This window comes from Doryrhamphus excisus, linkage group LG2 (genome assembly GCF_037039965.1).
Source record: "Doryrhamphus excisus strain RoL-2023G ecotype Guam linkage group LG2, RoL_Dexc_Guam_v1.1, whole genome shotgun sequence".
NCBI classification, from domain to species: Eukaryota; Metazoa; Chordata; class Actinopteri; order Syngnathiformes; family Syngnathidae; genus Doryrhamphus; species Doryrhamphus excisus.
In genome coordinates, this window is record NC_136358.1 from 17,676,981 (window position 1) to 17,695,315 (window position 18,335).

Sequence of the window (18,335 nt, forward strand, 5' to 3'; positions counted from 1 at the left end):
TTTGCCATACCCTGGGGGGGCATTTTTTTTTCTATATAAGAGTCCTATCTGCAATGATATTCACCGAAAATGTGTTTAATTGTCATAATCGGGCTCCTCATTAAGAGGATGGATGCTACCTAATCTATTTTAAGGAAGTGTTGTATGGGGGGCAGAGAGTGGCGTTAAAACTGCACGTTGAGAAAGTGTGAAAGAGCTGTTGTACATCACAGAGGATTTAAGAGAAGACTCACATCCACATATGCACTACACTGACAGGGAAGGGAATAAACTGCCTGGAGGATTTGGAGGGAAAACAAATCAAAGAGACATGAAGGGGGAAGAAGCGCAGCAGGGAAGCCGGCGGCCGAGAGAGAATCGCAGTGTGTTGGTGAGAGCGAGACAAGAGAGGAGGGCAGGTGGGACTGCTGCATGACAGAATGAGGATCTGATCTTGACACATCCCCCCCCCCCATCTTTTTTTTTTTTCCCCTCCCCTTCCCCTTTCTGTCTTTGTTCACCAAGCTGTCTCCTCCTCTGGCGGACGCACACATTTTTAAACCGTGTAGACGCACAGTGTGACTAATAGGGAAGGTGTAAAAAGCATTAGCCCGGGGTCTGCAGGAGTTGGGACCACACACACACACACACACACACACACACAATGGGAGCACTGGGTAACAATTTCATTCATTTATTTTCTACCGCTGGAGCCTATCCCAGCAGGGCACATAGAGACAAACAACCATTCACACTCACATTCATACCTATGGACAATTTGGAGTCGCCAATTAACCTAGCATGTTTTTGGAATGTGGGAGGAAACTGGAGTACCCGGAGAACATGCAAACTCCACACAGAGATGGCCAAGGGTGGGATTGAACTCGGGTCTCCAAGCTGCGAGGCCTGCGTAACCACTCGACCGCCATGCAGCCCATGTATGATCATTCATTCATTAATTTTCTACCACTTATCCTCGCAAGGGGTGGTAGAGCCTATCCCAGCTGTCTTCGGGCGAGAGGCGGGGTACACCCTGGACTGGTGGCCAGCCAATCACAGGGCACATATAGACAAACAACCATTCACACTCACATTCATACCTATGGACAATTTGGAGTCGCCAATTAACCTAGCATGTTTTTGGAATGTGGGAGGAAACCGGAGTACTCGGAGAAAACCCACGCATGCACGGGGAGAACATGCAAACTCCACACAGAGATGGCCGAGGATGGGATTGAACCCGGATCACCTAGCTGCGAGAGCTGTATGCTAACCACTAATTAATTCATTTTCTACCGCTTATCCTCACAAGTGTCGTGGGGGATGCTGGAGCCTATCCCAGCTGTCTTTGGGCGAGAGGCGGGACTGGTACACCCTGGACTGGTGGCCAGCCAATCACAGGGCACATATAGACAAACAACCATTCACACTCACATTCATCCCTACGGACAATTTGGAGTCGCTAATTAACCGAGCATGTTTTTGGAATGTGGGAGGAAACCGGAGAAAACTCACGCATGCATGGGGTGAACGTACAGAGATGGGCGAGGGTGGGATTGAACTCGGGTTTCTTAGCTGCGCGGCCTACTTGCTAACCCCTTTTCCACCGTGCAACCCTGGGTAACAATTTATCCAGAAAAAAAAGATAATGATGGATGGCAGCATCAATCTCCATTGTTAAGTTCCTAAATTCATGATTAGGAATTTTGTGCAAAAAAGTCTTTTGGTGCAAACCTGGAAAAAGGTGCCACTAACAGATGGACATTTCAGTAAACTTCCTTGAAGTTGGGGGTTTTAAGAGTCAGTTATTTATTCATTTCATCTTATCGTTTATGTAGAATGTAATAACTTTTGTATCCCCCTGTGAGTGAGTGCGTGGGTTGGTGGGTGGGTGGCTTTTCTCCGGTATCCGGCTTCCCTCCACATTCCAAAAATAGGAATGCATGTTAGGTTAATTGGAGGTTCTAAGTTCTGACTGTGGTTGCTTCCATGTATGTTCCGTGAGGTTGGCTGCATCACACCCCGCCTTAATGAGGACAAGCGGCATAACAAATGAACGGTTTACTAACCAATTCATCACCCAATATATTCATTTTTCCTACCAAGGTGTGCAAGGTGGTTCTGATCCGAATTATTCCACCAGTTCACCATCGTGGTTCATTCCGGATTACAGTGTAGAAGAGGCCCACATCGTCGTCAAAAAGTGCAGAATAAGCGAGAAAGAAAGAAGCGTGCGAGACAGTGTGCCCTGCTTCCAGCTTGTAAAGTGTCAAACGTCGCCCTTTTAGTCGCACTAAGCTCTCGACAAGTCTGCTGCACACACACACACACACACAGACACAACAAATACACACATCCTCGCTTTTGGCACGCTGAGAATTAATCTCATTGCTGTCTGAAGGGGGATCAAAGCGCTTGTCTTGCTGCCATAATTTGTACATGCATGCATATATATATATATATATATATATATATATATATATATGTGTGTGTGTGTGTGTGTCTCCAAGCTGCAGTGTACTTCCAAGCAGTCACGCCGACTTGTCTGTTTATGCACATGAGACTCATAGTCTCAACGCATAGCGCCACATTGTTAGCGTTAGGATAAGTAGAGTTGTGTCGAGTTTTCCTGCAAAGCTGCCGTAAATCCACAAGTGCACACATGCGAGAAAAAAAAACACACACACACAAACCAAAAAAACAACACACATATGCAAGTTAGGCAAGCCAATAGCTCTTGATTGCCCCCTGGTGGTACATGTCATGTTGTAAACCAGGGGGTCTCAAACTCAATTTACTTGGGGGCCACTGGAGCTAGGGTCTGGGTGAGTACTGGGCCGCATCAGGTTTATAAAAAAAAAAAAAAAAACGCATTTATTAAAAACAGAAAAATGAATAAACTTTGCTTTGGTTCCGATTTTCTACAAGAAAAGCTCCGATAAAACATTCCACTGTTCTCAAATGTCTTCATTTTTATTTTTCTACACAAAATAAGATGAAAAATAAATAAACAAATCAAGAATAAAGAAACTCAATCAATCAGTAAAATAAATAAATATAATAATAATAATAAAACGGCAAATAATAACAACTTAAGAAACCACATATAGTTGCTGGGTAGACAAATGATTTTTTTCAGATTATAATTAACAAAGCATTATTAGAACCCTTATTAGAGACTATAGTCACATTTATACTCTTCTTATTTACAACATATTGCGCAACTGCAGGGTCTTGAGACACATGCTAACTCGCAAACTAGAGAGCTATAGCGACATAAACGGTAGCCTTCAAGTTATTTTCTTTAAACTTAAATAGCCAAAAACTTACCACTTCCACACGGATAGGGAGGATAACTATTAACAGTTATTTAACCTTTAATATGAACATTAATCAAACATAATAATTTTTTCTGGGTACATGATACCATACAGCATCCATATCAAACTTTCATATCAAGGCGGGGGCCCGCGGGCCGCGTGTTTGAGACCCCTGTTGTAAACAATTTTTGGACGGTACAGAGACAGGAAGTATAAGTGTCCATAGTTACGAGGCATGGCTAGTGATGTTGCCAAGGAGAAACCAGAGCTTGAAAAGCCTCTTCCGTTGTTAAAGTGAAATATGTGAAAATGTCCCCCCACACCGGTTTGCTCGAGTCCATCGTTGTACGGCGTGAATAGCAAAACCACATGCCCCCGCGCACATTATTGGTTTCCTTCAGCATGTGGCGACAGTAGCGATGATACGAGCGGAAACACGGCCACGTGATAACGACATTTGCAGACAGACAGAAGCTATAGCGAGTTACGGTGGGGAATAAGCAAGCGCCGCAATGCGGGGGCTGGGGTGAAGCGCAGCCTGGGAGAGTGACGGAAGGGAGTACGGGGATGAAGGAAGGGACGTTGGGAAGGAGGGGGAATAAATCACTGCATTAGCCTTGAGGCATCGGCATCTTTCTTCAAACTTCTGATTAGCTGAAGCGGTCTATTGTTTGCGGACACTGGACCGGTGGTTCCTAAAAGTGGGTCGCAAAGTCGTTTTCATTGGGTCACGGGTCTATGCTAAGAAAAACATATATATACGTATATATACTATAAAACACTACAGCCTGTTTTAGTTATGTTAAATTAATCATTCTTGTTAACACACATTTTAAACTTACGTCTTATGTTACATACATTATTTTCCGGACTGGCTGGTTGGCTGTTCCTGCGACTTATACTCCAGAGCGACTTATAAATAAAAAAAATGTTTATATTACATAAACACTGGACACCTTTTCTGTTCATGTTTATTTTTTGTGCAGCTGGGATAGACTCCAGCACCCCTCCCGAGGATAAGCGGTAGAAAATGAATGAATGAATGAATAAACATTGTTTTAGCATATCTTACACCTATTCAGCCTGTTCTCTATTCTTTTATTAATGTTAGAACTTGCTTTCCAAGAGGACGTAATATCTGTTTTGGTCAAGTACTTATAGTACTTATAGGACTTATAGTAAGTACTATAAGTCGCTCCGGAGTATAAGTGGCACAGGGCCAAAAATGCATAATTAGGTAGAAAAAAACATACATAAGTCGCACTGGGGTATAAGTCGGACAAGGCCAAAAATGCATAATTAGGTAGAAAAAAAACATACATAAGTCGCACAATGGCAAAAATGCATAATTAGGTAGAAAAAAACATACATAAGTCACTCCGGAGTATAAGTCGCACATGGCCAAAAATGCACAATTAGGTAGAAAAAAACATACATAAGTCGCACAATGGCAAAAATGCATAATTAGGTAGAAGAAAACATACATAAGTCACTCTGGAGTATAAGTCGCACAAGGCCAAAAATGCATAATTTGGTAGAAAAAAACATACATAAGTCGCACTGGAGTATAAGTCGGACAAGGCCAAAAATGCATAATGAGGTAGAAAAAAACATATATAAGTCGCACAATGGCAAAAATGCATAATTAGGTAGAAGAAAACATACATAAGTCACTCTGGAGTATAAGTTGCACAAGGCCAAAAATGGATAATTAGCTAGAAAAAAACATACATAAGTCACTCTGGAGTATAAGTCGCACAAGGCCAAAAATGCATAATTAGGTAGAAAAAAACATACATAAGTCGCACAAGGCCAAAAATGCATAATTAGGTAGAAAAAAACATACATAAGTCACTCTGGAGTATAAGTCGCACAAGGCCAAAAATGCATAGTTAGGTAGAAAAAAACATACATAAGTCACTCTGGAGTATAAGTCGCACAAGGCCAAAAATGCATAATTAGGTAGAAAAAAACATACATAAGTCAGTCTGGAGTATAAGTCGCACAAGGCCAAAAATTGATAATTAGCTAGAAAAAAACATACATCAGTCACTCTGGCGTATAAGTCACACAAGGCCAAAAATGCATAATTAGGTAGAAAAAAACATACATAAGTCACTCTGGAATATAAGTCGCACAAGGCCAAAAATGCATAATTAGGTAGAAAAAAACATACATAAGTCACTCTGGAGTATAAGTCGCACAAGGCCAAAAATTGATAATTAGCTAGAAAAAAACATACATCAGTCACTCTGGCGTATAAGTCACACAAGGCCAAAAATGCATAATTAGGTAGAAAAAAAAACATACATAAGTCGCACTGGAGTATAAGTCGCACAAGGCCAAAAATGCATAATTAGGTAGAAAAAAAACATACGTAAGTCGCTCTGGAGTATAAGTCGCACAAGGCCAAAAATGCATAATTAGGTAGGTTAGGTAAGTCCATACAGTGGAATGACGCGACGCGATGCCCGTGTCAACCCATGGCGTTCTTGCCTGCGCTATATTTGCTTGCTTGTTGGGTCAGCGTTGTTGCACTAGGCAGCCTGTTTCAGTGGAAACAATAAAGTTTTTAAATGAGTGCCCAACCCTTGTTTGAGGCTTAATTGTCATCTTTTATTTGCCCGTTAAAGCATTAAAAAAAAAGTGTTGCCTAACCGCTAACATTAAGAGGCGCTGCCAAAACATCATCAAGTGCAGAGTTGTTTTCATTTTCCGCAGTGATAAATTGTCCTTTCTATGTTACAATCTCCATGACAACCTTGCAAATAAACACACATTGGCATTTGTTATTTTTTTTATGTTTCGGAGCATTTGCCTCAGCAAACAATTTATGATATTAACGCTCGTAAAAATGCTCTCTAATGGTAAAAAGCAATGACCCATAAATGAAATTGAGCACATGGGGGTGTAAAAGCTCATTGCTTGTGCAATGTCCAACGTACACCCCAGTCTTAGATGGATGAGCACGAGGAGCGAGGGAGACGGCGATGAGGCGAATATCATTTAGAGTTTTGTTGGCCGGACTAAGTTGTCTTTGGACAGCTGTCTTTTTTTTTTTCCTCTTTTCAGTGTCCCCCGCTGCCAAAAAACACGTTAATACTCATTTTCTTTCATTTTACTACTGTCATTCCCACTTCCCCCTCGCAAAGAAAACTACAGCTTGGACCTCTTCACTTGGAGCTGACCACTTCTTGGACAGAAATGTGAGACAAAATGTCACAGATGTAGATGAACGAGTGTATGTGTGTGTACTATTTGTGTTAGCATATCTTACACCTATTCAGCCTGTTCTCTATTCTTTTATTGGTAGAACTTGCCTTCCAAGAGGACGTAATGTCTGTTTTGGTCAAGTAGTTTGGAAAATAAATTACCCGCAAAAAATGCAACTTATACTCCAGTGTGACTTACATATGTTTTTTTATACCTAATTATGCATTTTTGGCCTTGTGCGACTTATGTATGTTTTTTTCTACCTAATTATGCATTTTTGGCATTGAGCGACTTATGTATGTTTTTTTCCTCCCTAATTATGCATTTTTTGGCCATGTGCAACTTATACTCCAGTGCGACTTATGTATGTTTTTTTCTACCTAATTATGCATTTTTGGCCTTGTGCGACTTATACTCCAGTGCGACTTACGTATGTTTTTTTCTACCTAATTATGCATTTTTGGCCTTGTGTGACTTATGTGTTTTTTTCTACCTAATTATGAATTTTTGGCCATGTGCGACTTATACTCCAGTGCGACTTATATATGTTTTTTTCTACCTAATTATGCATTTTTGGCCTTGTGCAACTTATACTCCAGTGCGACTTACGTATGTTTATTTTCTACATAATTATGCATTTTTGGCATTGTGCAACTTATACTGCAGTGCGACTTATGTATGTTTTTTTCTACCTATTTATGCATTTTTGGCCATGTGGGACTTATACTCCAGTGCGACTTATGTATGTTTTTTTTCTACCTAATTATGCATTTTTGGCCATGTGCGATTTATACTCCAGTGCGACTTATGTATGTTTTTTTCTACCTAATTATGCATTTTTGGCCATGTGCGACTTATACTCCAGTGCGACTTATGTATGTTTTTTTCTACCTAATTATGCATTTTTGGCATTGTGCGACTTTTACTCTGGAGCGACTTATAGTCCAGAAAATACGGTATTTTCCAAAGTACTTGACCAAAACAGACATTACATCCTCTTGGAAGGAGGATGTAATATAATTAATAGTCAATTTCTTTGATTTTACTACTGTCCTTCCCACTTCCCCCTCGCAAAGAAAACAAGAGCTTGGAACTCTTCACATGGAGCTGACGACTTCTTGGACAGAAATGTGAGACAAAATGTCACAGATGTAGATGAACGAGTGTGTGTGTGTGTGTGCACTAATATATTCCAAGCCTGGAAAGCGCGGAGAGCAGCGGTATCGTATATCATGTCTTACAGAAAACGTTAAACTTTACACCAGCGTTAAATCAGGAAACAAATCACACATCCAACCACAGAGAGTTATGGCGGAGTTATGCACGCCCAGACATTTTCATGCGTATTACACGCACATATAGACCAACACGGAGGACCTTAAACATCCCCATGTTGTACACGCCCAAGGAGGCCAGACTTATATACTCATAAGACTCATAAGTCAATACATGACAGCTAGAGGCCAGCATACAGTACGTCCATTCACCTTCAAAGAAAAGAGGCGAGTGAGTGACTTGTGTTTAAAAAAAAAAAAGTATCATTTTCCCAGGATGCTGTCAATGAAATGGTGATTCAGGTGTGTGCAGGTATATTATGAAGTCAATAACTATTTTAGCAACCATGTACATATGCATACTGTACCAGGTAAGTATATATAATATGTTTTTATATGGAAACTACACATTTGGATGTGAACTTGGACAAATATGTTCATTCATTCATTTTCTAACGCTTATCCTCATGGCGGTTGCGGGGGGTGCCCAACTCGTCTGCCGTGCAGCCTGAACAAATACAGGATATGTTTATTTCTTTATATTAGCAAATATGTTTATTATTTAAATAATCTGCAGTATGATTAAATGTGTTTTTAATTATTGAAGCCGTATGTGTGTCTAGAAACATACTCATTTTTGTTTTTAATGGACTCTTTTTATTCCATTTTATAGCAATATTCTTTTATTTTTTATATCAATATATTCCTGTAATGTTACTAGTATGTTTTATATATTTTAACATGAAATTGTATATTTTAAAACTGTTCATTCAGTCATTAATTTTCTATCGCTTATCCTCACGAGGGTCGCGGGGGTGCTGGAGCCTATCCCAGCTGTCTTCAGGCGAGAGGCGGGGTACACCCTGGACTAGTGGCCAGCCAGCCAATCACAGGGCACATATAGACAAACAACCATTCACACTCACACTCATAGCAAATATTTTGATTATTTCAATCATCTGAACTAAGCCGTACACGGACTAATTTTGTTTTATGACATTTTGGTGCTTTTTAATTAACTCTTTTATTACATTGTATAACAATATTTTTGTATTTTTTATATTCATTTATTTATTTTGAATTTTAATTTTTATTTATTTATATATTATTCAGTTATTATACATATATTATATATTATATATATCCCTATATAAATATAATTTAAAAAAATTAATAAAATAAAAATTTTAAATACATATTTTCATTATAATTATTGTATGTAAAGTGTACATTTTTTATTTCATTGTAATATTTTCATGAATTTGTTTCTTGAGCAAATGTGTTTAATATTTATGCAATAATACCAGTATGTCTTTTTAATATTTAATGCGTTTTTTTCGCCATGTTACATCGTGCATAAAGTGTGCATTAGAGACTCCATTAAAAGAGACGTTTGTTATTAACATCTGCATATTTAACGATGTAAAAAAAAAAAAAACACAAAGAGGTGAGGTGGACCGCCGGCACATTTATGACATAAACAGTCAAAGTAAAAGCCGCTTTCTTTGAATTGGCATTCATAAATTAGCATGTACTGTATATAGTATATGCAGTATATACTATATACAAAGTGTGTGTGCATACTGAGTTTATATGGTGGACACAAGTCAGATTCTACTGATGTCCTGTTATAAGTCAAAAACAAAGCGATGTCCTACACTTGTCTCAAAGTCAGGACCGCAGTGTTTTCAACAGACGGCACTCTGGCTTCTGTTTCAACCACATGTATTGCTCCACTCCGTGGAAATCCTCAGTGGTTTAAATACATAAAACGCATCGGCTTATGCAAGGCCGTCCATTAATAGTGCATTAAAACGTCGCCAGGGTGCGCACATAGGCGGATGTCTGTGTATGCAATCAATCATGTGACGAGCTGCATGGTTACCGCATTAAAGCTCTGCTTAAGTCCATTGGTTTTGAAGGAGGGCGGGAGGATCACGTCTGACACGGGGGATCTACTGGAGATAGCGTCGGAGTTTGTAGTGAATCCCCCCCCGAAATTCAAATTCTTACTTCATCTCCAGGACCTCCTCCAGGTGCTTCCGCCGCTCGGCCCGTAGAGCGGTCAGGTGACCCTCCTTCTCGGCCAGTGACAGCTGAGTGGATGACAGCTTGGCTTTCATCACCTCCAACTCCTGTTTCACCTTTTCCATGGCGACCAGCAGGTCTTCCACCTGAAGGGACACACACACACGCACACTTCGGTATTTCGCCTCATTTTTCCACACCACGTAACCACGAACACATTCAGTAATTGGCTTCGCATGCACAGCTTCATGCAGTCTGGATTGAAGTTCTCAATTTTGATCATTTTAGTTGAAAAGTTGACAAAAGAGAAATACAAGTGATCACGGTGATGTTACCTTCGACCACTTAAAGCCGGCAGTGTTGAGCTCATGCAGCTCAATACGAGAGAGCTGCGTATACAAAAAAGATGGAAAAGGACGGCGGCAAAGGCGGATAGAAAAACGGACACGGGAAGGGGGTGGGGGCGGCACACAATAAAAAGAGAAAAAGATACAAGGATCCAAGCCAAACAATTCAGAAAAAAAAAATCAGGAAAAGGGATTGTGGAAAGGAGGAGAGAGAGAAGATATACGTGAGTGAGAGAATGCAAGTCAAAGGCCTCCGTCGAGGACCTTGTGCGTATTCCTGGAAAGTTTGCTCAAAATTTATGGGGAGGATTCTGGACAAGGATGATGAGTCTTGAACCAGTCATGATGTGCTATATATATATATATATATATATATATATATATATATATATATATATATATATATCAATCACTATATTGACACTTACTATGGTACCCATTATGTCATTGTATGGTCATATCACCTCATACTTCATTACGTGACAAAAAAAGTAAAAAATAATAATTAAAAAAAATTAAAAATAAAAATAAAAAAACTTAATTAGGAAGGCAGGAAGTGAACAAATGTATCATTGTATGGTCATATCACCTCGTACTTCGTTACGTGACAAAAAATAAAAATAAAAATTTAAAAAATTTATAAAAAATAAAAAATATTATATATATGATATATATATATATATATCACTATATTGACAGTTACTATGGTAACCATTATGTCATTGGATGGTCATATCACCTCGTACTTCGGTACGGGACAAAACATAAAAAATAAATATGAATAAAAAAATAAAATAAAAAAATAAAAACAACCTTAAATTATATTAGGAGAGCAGGAAGTGAACAAATGTTACTGATTGTAAAAGTACCAGATGGAGGGGTAGGGTTTAATAAGCTTTGCTTTGCCTACTTCCTACACCTTCCCTTTTGGACATGTGGAACTGTGAACTGATTATGGGATGCACTCAATTGTAATCTGATGCACGAGAGGCGGGGTACACCCTGGACTGGTGGCCAGCCAATCACAGGGCACATTTAGACAAACAACCATTCACACTCACATTCATACCTATGGACAATTTGGAGTCGGCAATTAACCTAGCATGTTTTTGGAATGTGGGAGGAAACCGGAGTACCCGGAGAAAACCCACGCATGAACGGGGGCAGAATATGCAAACTCCACACAGAGATGGCCGAGGGTGGAATCGAACCTGGGTCTCCTAGCTGTGAGGCTTGTGTGCTAACCACTCGTCCACCGTGCAGCCTCAAACAAAGCAATGAAATGAAATAAACAATAATCAGGAAGTGAACAGACTACGCGTATGATTAAATAAACTCTGCTTCTTCCTGCTTATTTTCCGACATGTGGAATCGTGAGTGTGCAAATACGTCTTCCTTCATTGAACTTTATTCAAAGCAACACCAAGACAGTTGCTAACAGGCTCTGTTTTCAAAGCCAAAATAAGAAAAAGGAAGGGGAAAAAGACGAGGCCTGCATGGAAAAAGACGCAATTTGCGGAGGAGGACGACAAACACTTTGGTGTGTGTGGACTGACATTTTGGGGTGTGTCGCACCTTTTTCCTCACTGACCATTAATGACTAACGTCTCGCTCCTATATTTTGGTGCGGTCAACCGCCCAAGCGCACACGGCTTGTCAATATGTGGCACAGCCAAGTGTGTGTCTGGTGTGTGAATTTTCCCGCGTCGGCCACATTGGTGCGACACGCTCAATTGCCCGCTGTAACAAGCAAAGCCCTTTTGAAACAGCTCGTTATTGTCTCTCCCTGATGTCGTGATTTTATGAAGCATTATGTCCGAACCCAACGGCTGTGACGCATTTGTGTCAAAACGAGCGAGGGCAGTCCATCTGAATGCTGTTTAAGGAGCAGTTAGAACTCCATGGGTATGCTGGAAGGAATGTATACGCTGTAGAATGAACATACACACACACACACACACAACATGGCAGACTCGCACGTATACAGAATGCGTCCGCACAGAATGGCTGTTGATGTTGGGCGAGGACCGTGTTTGGCCACGTGTTGACATTTCTCTGCAAAGCGCTTCTTCTTCCTGCTGCGACCGGCAATTAAAGCCGCCGCTTGTAGCTTTTTGAAAACATTTTTTTTTGCCACTTTGGGCTGGCATACGTCAGCCTCAAATTAAGAGGGGCTTTTCCTGTACATTTGTTCCACAAACGACGCCAGGCAACTTCCGTTCAACTTGACTTCCATTTTTGGTGTCGGCTATGAACTTGACTATTCCACATTATAAAAATGTAACCTGTTAAATAAACTCTGATTCTTCCTACCCCTATTTGAAAAAATGTGGTGTTCGTATACGTCTTTTTTGCACAGAAAGAAGTGATGATGCAACTCTACAAGAGAAGAGATCATGTTTGGTGCAGTTTTAATTCAACATACTTACTGTACACTACCCATCAGAACTTGCAAAACACCCTAATTTCTAAGTGAGGGTCCGTCTCTCTTTGGTTGTTTCTCCGGTACACGGGCAGGGAACTGCCTTCCTTTCAATGCAAACCTACCAACATGTACAAATTCTGAGTACTCGACATGCCATTTGACTCATGCTCTCCACTATGTTGCAATTTCCTGGTTTCAATTTCAAGTTTAGTCTCTACAGTACAGATAAGTAAAGAGATATTATCAGTTTGGGTCGTATTCAGTGTTGGGCACGTTACTTTAAAAAAGTACCGTATTTTCTGGACTATAAGTCGCTTTGGAGTATAAGTCGCACATGGCCAAAAATGCATAATTAGATAGAAAAAAACATACATAAGTCGCTCTGGAGTATAAGTCGCACAAGGCCAAAAATGCATAATTAGGTAGAAAAAAAACATACGTAAGTAGCATTGGAGTATAAGTCGCACAAGGCCAAAAATGCATAATTAGGTAGAAAAAACATACATAAGTAGTACTGGATTATAAGTCGCACAAGGCCAAAAATGCATTAAAAAAAACATACGTAAGTAGCACTGGAGTATAAGTCACACAAGGCCAAAAATGCATAATTAGGTAAAAAAAAACATACGTAAGTAGCACTGGAGTATATGTCAAACAAAGCCAAAAATGCATAATTAGGTAGAAAAATCATACATAAGTCGCACTGGAGTATAAGTTGCACAAGGCCAAAAATGCATAATTAAGTAGAAAAAAACATACATAAGTCGCACTGGAGTATAAGTCGCACAAGGCCAAAAATGCATAATTAGGTAGAAAAAAACATACATAAGTGTTTTAACATACATACATAAGTGTATAAGTCGCACGAGGCCAAAAATGCATAATTAGGTAGAAAAAAACATATCTAAGCAGCACTGGAGTATATGGAATATTATGGAACATCAACACTTTTTTTCATTTATAAGTCGCTCTGGAGTATAAGTCGCAGGAACAGCCAACCGATGAAAAAAAAGTGCCACTTATAGTCCGGAAAATACGGTAAATTGCCTGCAAAAAATGCGACTTATACTCCAGTGCGACTTATGTATGGTTTTTTTTTCTACCTGATGATGCATTTTTGCACTAAACACCCACCCACCCAAGTTCTCTGATTGGCTGAAGACGTAATTTTACTAAAACCTGAGCCAATCATCATTGCTGTAAGAATAATTAGTTAGATTACCTGTTACTGAAAAAAGTAAAAGTTTTAAACGCCGTTATTCCCATTACTGTTCATATTTCTAATGGAAGAGGATCAGAGGGACCCTGACAATGGTTTTCAAACTGGGGGGGCCCATGTTGTACTGGGTGGTAATATTGGTTAGCAAATATTACAAATGATTTCTACAGGCAAATGTCATGAATACATCTACTTTATTTGTGTTATTTATGTTATGTAGCATGGACTACACTACAATACTTATATATAGTCTTTAATTTGGGGGATTTGTGGTGTTGAAGAGACTGACCGGACCTAATAGCTCGGAGTGAAAATGCTAATGTGATGCTACACAGAGCCTTTTTTGGATTTGTGAGCCAAGTCGTGCATTACCGCTCTCGGTGCTAAGAGGCCTAAATTCACCTCGGATAAGGCTAAACGTGTGTCAAGAAACAACAAGCACCGCGATATCATTACCAACGCCATCGAGCGCTTGGCCGGCGGATGCCGGCCCTCCACGCGCAGCTGCATGTAATTGTCTAAATAATCCATATTTACCGTGACGGAGCGATGTCAGCAAAATGTAGCAAGGCGAAAGGACTCTGTGCAAGCGCATACGTGACGGCCAACATTTCGAGGCAGGAATAACAATGGAGTGCCGGTGGGCTTTTGCCAACAGCTACACGGGGGCCGTGTTTTCTCAGGGCGGTATTCGTGCTTGCGGCCCACACTTGTCAGAACCGGGCTTTTGGAGGTACATTTCACATCTCTGAGGCCTCGTTAAGTCGCTCGTGGACCGATGAGGAAATTCCTCCCACTGCTGTGCGGTTACCCTTCCTCCCGAGCATCCCATCGGCGGCATTATGAGCCTTCCTGATGCACACAAAGATGTTTGTGTGTTTCGCCGAGCGAAGGGGGGGTACAAAATGCGGGCTGTTCTTTAAATAGGGACGTATTTACCAAATGAGGAGTGACTGGGCAAAGCGCCGCACTTGGCGCACGTTAGCCACATTTGGCACGGTCATCTCTTGCTATGTCAAACGCAGAAAGGACTGTGTTTCTGCTCCAAAGTCCTTGGGGTCAGAGGCACTAAAAGTGGGGGGGGGGGGTATGTGTGCCCCACTACGGGAGATACAGTACCTGTTTCTCAGCATGTGTGCGGGCGTGCTCCTCCTGGGCCAGCACCACCTCCCTCTCTGCAGTGATCTGCACGCTTTCCCTCAGAGCCTCCTCCAGCTCCTCAATGCGCTCCTCTTTATTGCGCAGCGAATCCTTGCAACGCACAAACACGTACACACATTTACTACATATTTTAATGCCACAGGAAGCGTCGGCGGGCCTCCTGTGTGGCCGGCGGAATAATAAAAAAATATGTTCAATGACGGCGTAAACAACCCGCCGCACAAACACCAAATTGTGAACATCTGATGTGTTGGCTTTGAAATGCACTTGTTAGCGCTAAATGTGCCTGAGAGAACACTGTGAGCCTTTTGCATATTTTAATGATGTATTCTTTCCACACACATCTTCCTTCATGTTCGAGTGTATATGTATATACTGTATATATACTATATATATACATAAATACACTGTGGAACACTTAGCATGCTGTATTACTCTTCTGAACCAATACTGTTGTCTTACCGTTAAGTCACTGTTGATGCACTACACTGCCGAGGGGAAGTTATATGACTCCATGTCAACAAATCCCGACCATCCCTTTATCTTTTTCACATACAGTATATCCATTTTCCAGGATTATTAAATTTTTTTCTACTTCCGACTTTTGTACTCTATTTTTTTACTATACATTATACTAAGTAGGCTGCACGGTGGACGAGAGGTTAGCGTTAGTTAGTTAGCGTTGGCGAGAGACCCGAGTTCAGTTCATGTTCTCCCCGTGCATGCGTGGGTTTTCTCCGGGTGCTCCGGTTTCCTCCGACATTCCAAAAAAACATGCAAGGTTAATTACTTAATCTTATACCGTTTATCTTTACGAGGGTTGTTGGGGATGCTGGAGCCTATCCCAGCTGTCTTGGGGTGAGAGGCGGGGTACACCCTGGACTGGTGGCCAGCCAGCCAATCACAGGGCACATATTGACAAACAACCATTCACACTCACATTCATACCTATGGACTATTTGGAGTCGCTAATTAACCTAGCATGTTTTTGGAATGTGGGAGGAAACCGGAGTACCCGGAGAAAAACCCACGCATGCACGGGGAGAACATGCAAACTCCACACAGAGATTGCAGAGGATGGGATTGAACCCGGGTCTTTTAGCTGTGAGGTTGCTAGGTTAATTGGCCTGTTCCAGGTGCAGCATGACTCTGTGTAGAACCGTGCAGACGGATATGGCCCTGATTAGATTAAACATGATCTTATTGCGCTGAATTACATTTACCGTCCGAATTATACTCGGGTTTCACTCGCCGACTGACGCCTGCTGAAAATATGCGGCGACTTGTACACTCAGAAACCGCGAGAACAGTCACTTGCTGTAAGGCGCACACCAGCGAACAACGGTGTCATCTGCATTTAATCAGAAAGGCTCCTAACAATTCCTGGAAGAGCTGAGAAGGAACAAGGCAGGGAAAAAGGTGAGTGGGGAAAAAGTTCAAGGGGACAAGCTAAAACCTGAAAGGACATCTTCAATGCAAAGACTTTTTAAACACACCACCGCATATTTATGGGAAGTCGGTGTGTGCGGGTCCTCCACGTGTCACCTCATTCCCTGTCAATCATCCGCTCCTGATACCCGCTTGCATACGCTCCCCGAGCTGCATCGAGGCTATATGTGTGTGTGTGTGTGTGTGTTTGACATTGCCCAAGGCGACTCCGCGTCACACTTTTGACATGATGCCGCCATTGTTGTGATAGCGCCGACTTATTCAAGGTAGAGGCCAGAGAATTCCCGACTTCCTACCTTTATCTGCTGGGAGCTCTCGTTCATATTGTCCTCCCTCTTCTTGGCCTCCTCCATCAGCTGGGCGTTCTTGTTCTTCTCCACTTGCTCCTTGTGCTTCAGGTTGGCCACCTTCTTGGACTGATCCTTCATCTGCCTGCAGAGACGTCACATTCATGCGTCACCCCACTTTTTGGGCTCCTTTTCCGTAGTTTTCCATAATAGCACAAAAACCAACAAGATGGAACTGGAGGGTGCATGCAAATAACACAACATATCTCGTCCTCAAATAAATCTTGGAATAATAAACATATTGTACACAACACAAAATATTCCATTCTTCTAAACCACAACGTATACTTTATTTCACCCTGAAAACTACACTAACTCAGGACAAAAGTATTTGTCCTTACATTAGAGCAGTCCCTTTTTTTATTGGCCTCACGGCATATTCTAAAAATAGAACTATATAACAACAAAAACCTAGAAAAAACTGCAGTAACGATTACAATAATTTACAAGAAGACGCCAAAACATGTACCGTATATTCTGGACTATAAGTCGCTCCGGAGTATAAGTCCCACAAGGCCAAAAATGCATAATTAGGTAGAAAAAACATACATAAGTTGCACTGGATTATAAGTCGCACAAGGCCAAAAATGCATAATTAGGGAGAAAAAAACATACATAAGTTGCACTGGATTATAAGTCGCACAAGGCCAAAAATGCATAATTAGGGAGAAAAAAACATACATAAGTCGCACTGGAGTATAAGTCGCATTTTTTGCAGGTAATTTACCGTATTTTCTGGACTATAAGAGTATAAGTCGCACAATGCCAAAAATGAAAGTTGTTCTGGTCGTACCCCCCACTCTTTATAGACTGTAGCTAATGCCACAACCCTTCTAGGTCCATTATAACGCACAAATCAGGTATTGAATTCAGTAAAAATGGTCATGGAAAAGGGGGGAGGGGTGTTCTGGATGGAGAAAGGGTTTAATCGCTCCCCCCCATCCCCCGTCCCACTCAATATAGACTGTAGCTAATGCCACAACCCTTCTAGGTCCAATATAACGCACAAATCAGGTATTGAATTCATTAAAAATGGTCATGGAAAAGGGGGGGGGGTGTTCTGGATGAAGAAAGGGTTTAATCGTACCCCCCCCCACTCTACATAGACTGTAGCTAATGCCACAACCCTTCTAGGTCCAATACAACGCACAAATCAGGTATTGAATTCAGTAAAAATGGTCATAGAAAAGGGGGGTTCTGGATGGAGAAAGGGTTTAATCGTACCCCCCCCCAACCTATATAGACTGTAGCTATTGCCACAACTTTTCTAGGTCCAATATAACACGCAAATCAGGTATTGAATTCAGTAAAAATTGGCCTTGGAAAGATTGGGGAGGGGGGGGGTTCTCGATGGAGAAAGGGTTTAATCGTACCCCCCCCCCCACTCTATATAGAGTGTAGCTATTGCCACAACTTTTCTAGGTCCAATATAATGTGCAAAACAGGTATTGAATTCAGTAAAAATTGGCCTTGGAAAAGGGGGGAGGGGTGTTCTGGATGGAGAAAGGGGTTAATCGTACCCCCCCCACACACACCAATCTATATAGACTGTAGCTAATGCCACAACCCTTCT

The 18,335-nt window shown here is 41.2% G+C and overlaps 1 protein-coding gene across 19 annotated transcripts in view; it reads right to left on the bottom strand.

Moving 5' to 3' along the window:
- The window catches only part of LOC131132354 (ELKS/Rab6-interacting/CAST family member 1-like), an 89,810-nt gene that overhangs the window by 26,623 nt on the left and 44,852 nt on the right, over positions 1 to 18,335 (bottom strand). For 8 of the 19 annotated variants that reach the window (XR_013630457.1, XR_009130356.2, XR_009130358.2 and 5 more), the window contains 3 exons: positions 16,712 to 16,847; positions 14,925 to 15,056; positions 9,800 to 9,960 (listed from right to left, as the gene is read on the bottom strand). Coding sequence is in view for 12 of the 19 variants with exons in the window: in XM_078799348.1 (XP_078655474.1) it covers positions 9,800 to 9,960; positions 14,925 to 15,056; positions 16,712 to 16,847 (429 nt within the window). In the remaining 7 variants the exon portion in view is untranslated. Of the gene's footprint in view, positions 1 to 9,799; positions 9,961 to 10,149; positions 10,204 to 14,924; positions 15,057 to 16,711; positions 16,848 to 18,335 lie in introns of all 19 variants that reach the window. The other 11 variants (XR_013630455.1, XM_078799346.1, XM_078799350.1 and 8 more) reach the window with 2 other exon arrangements.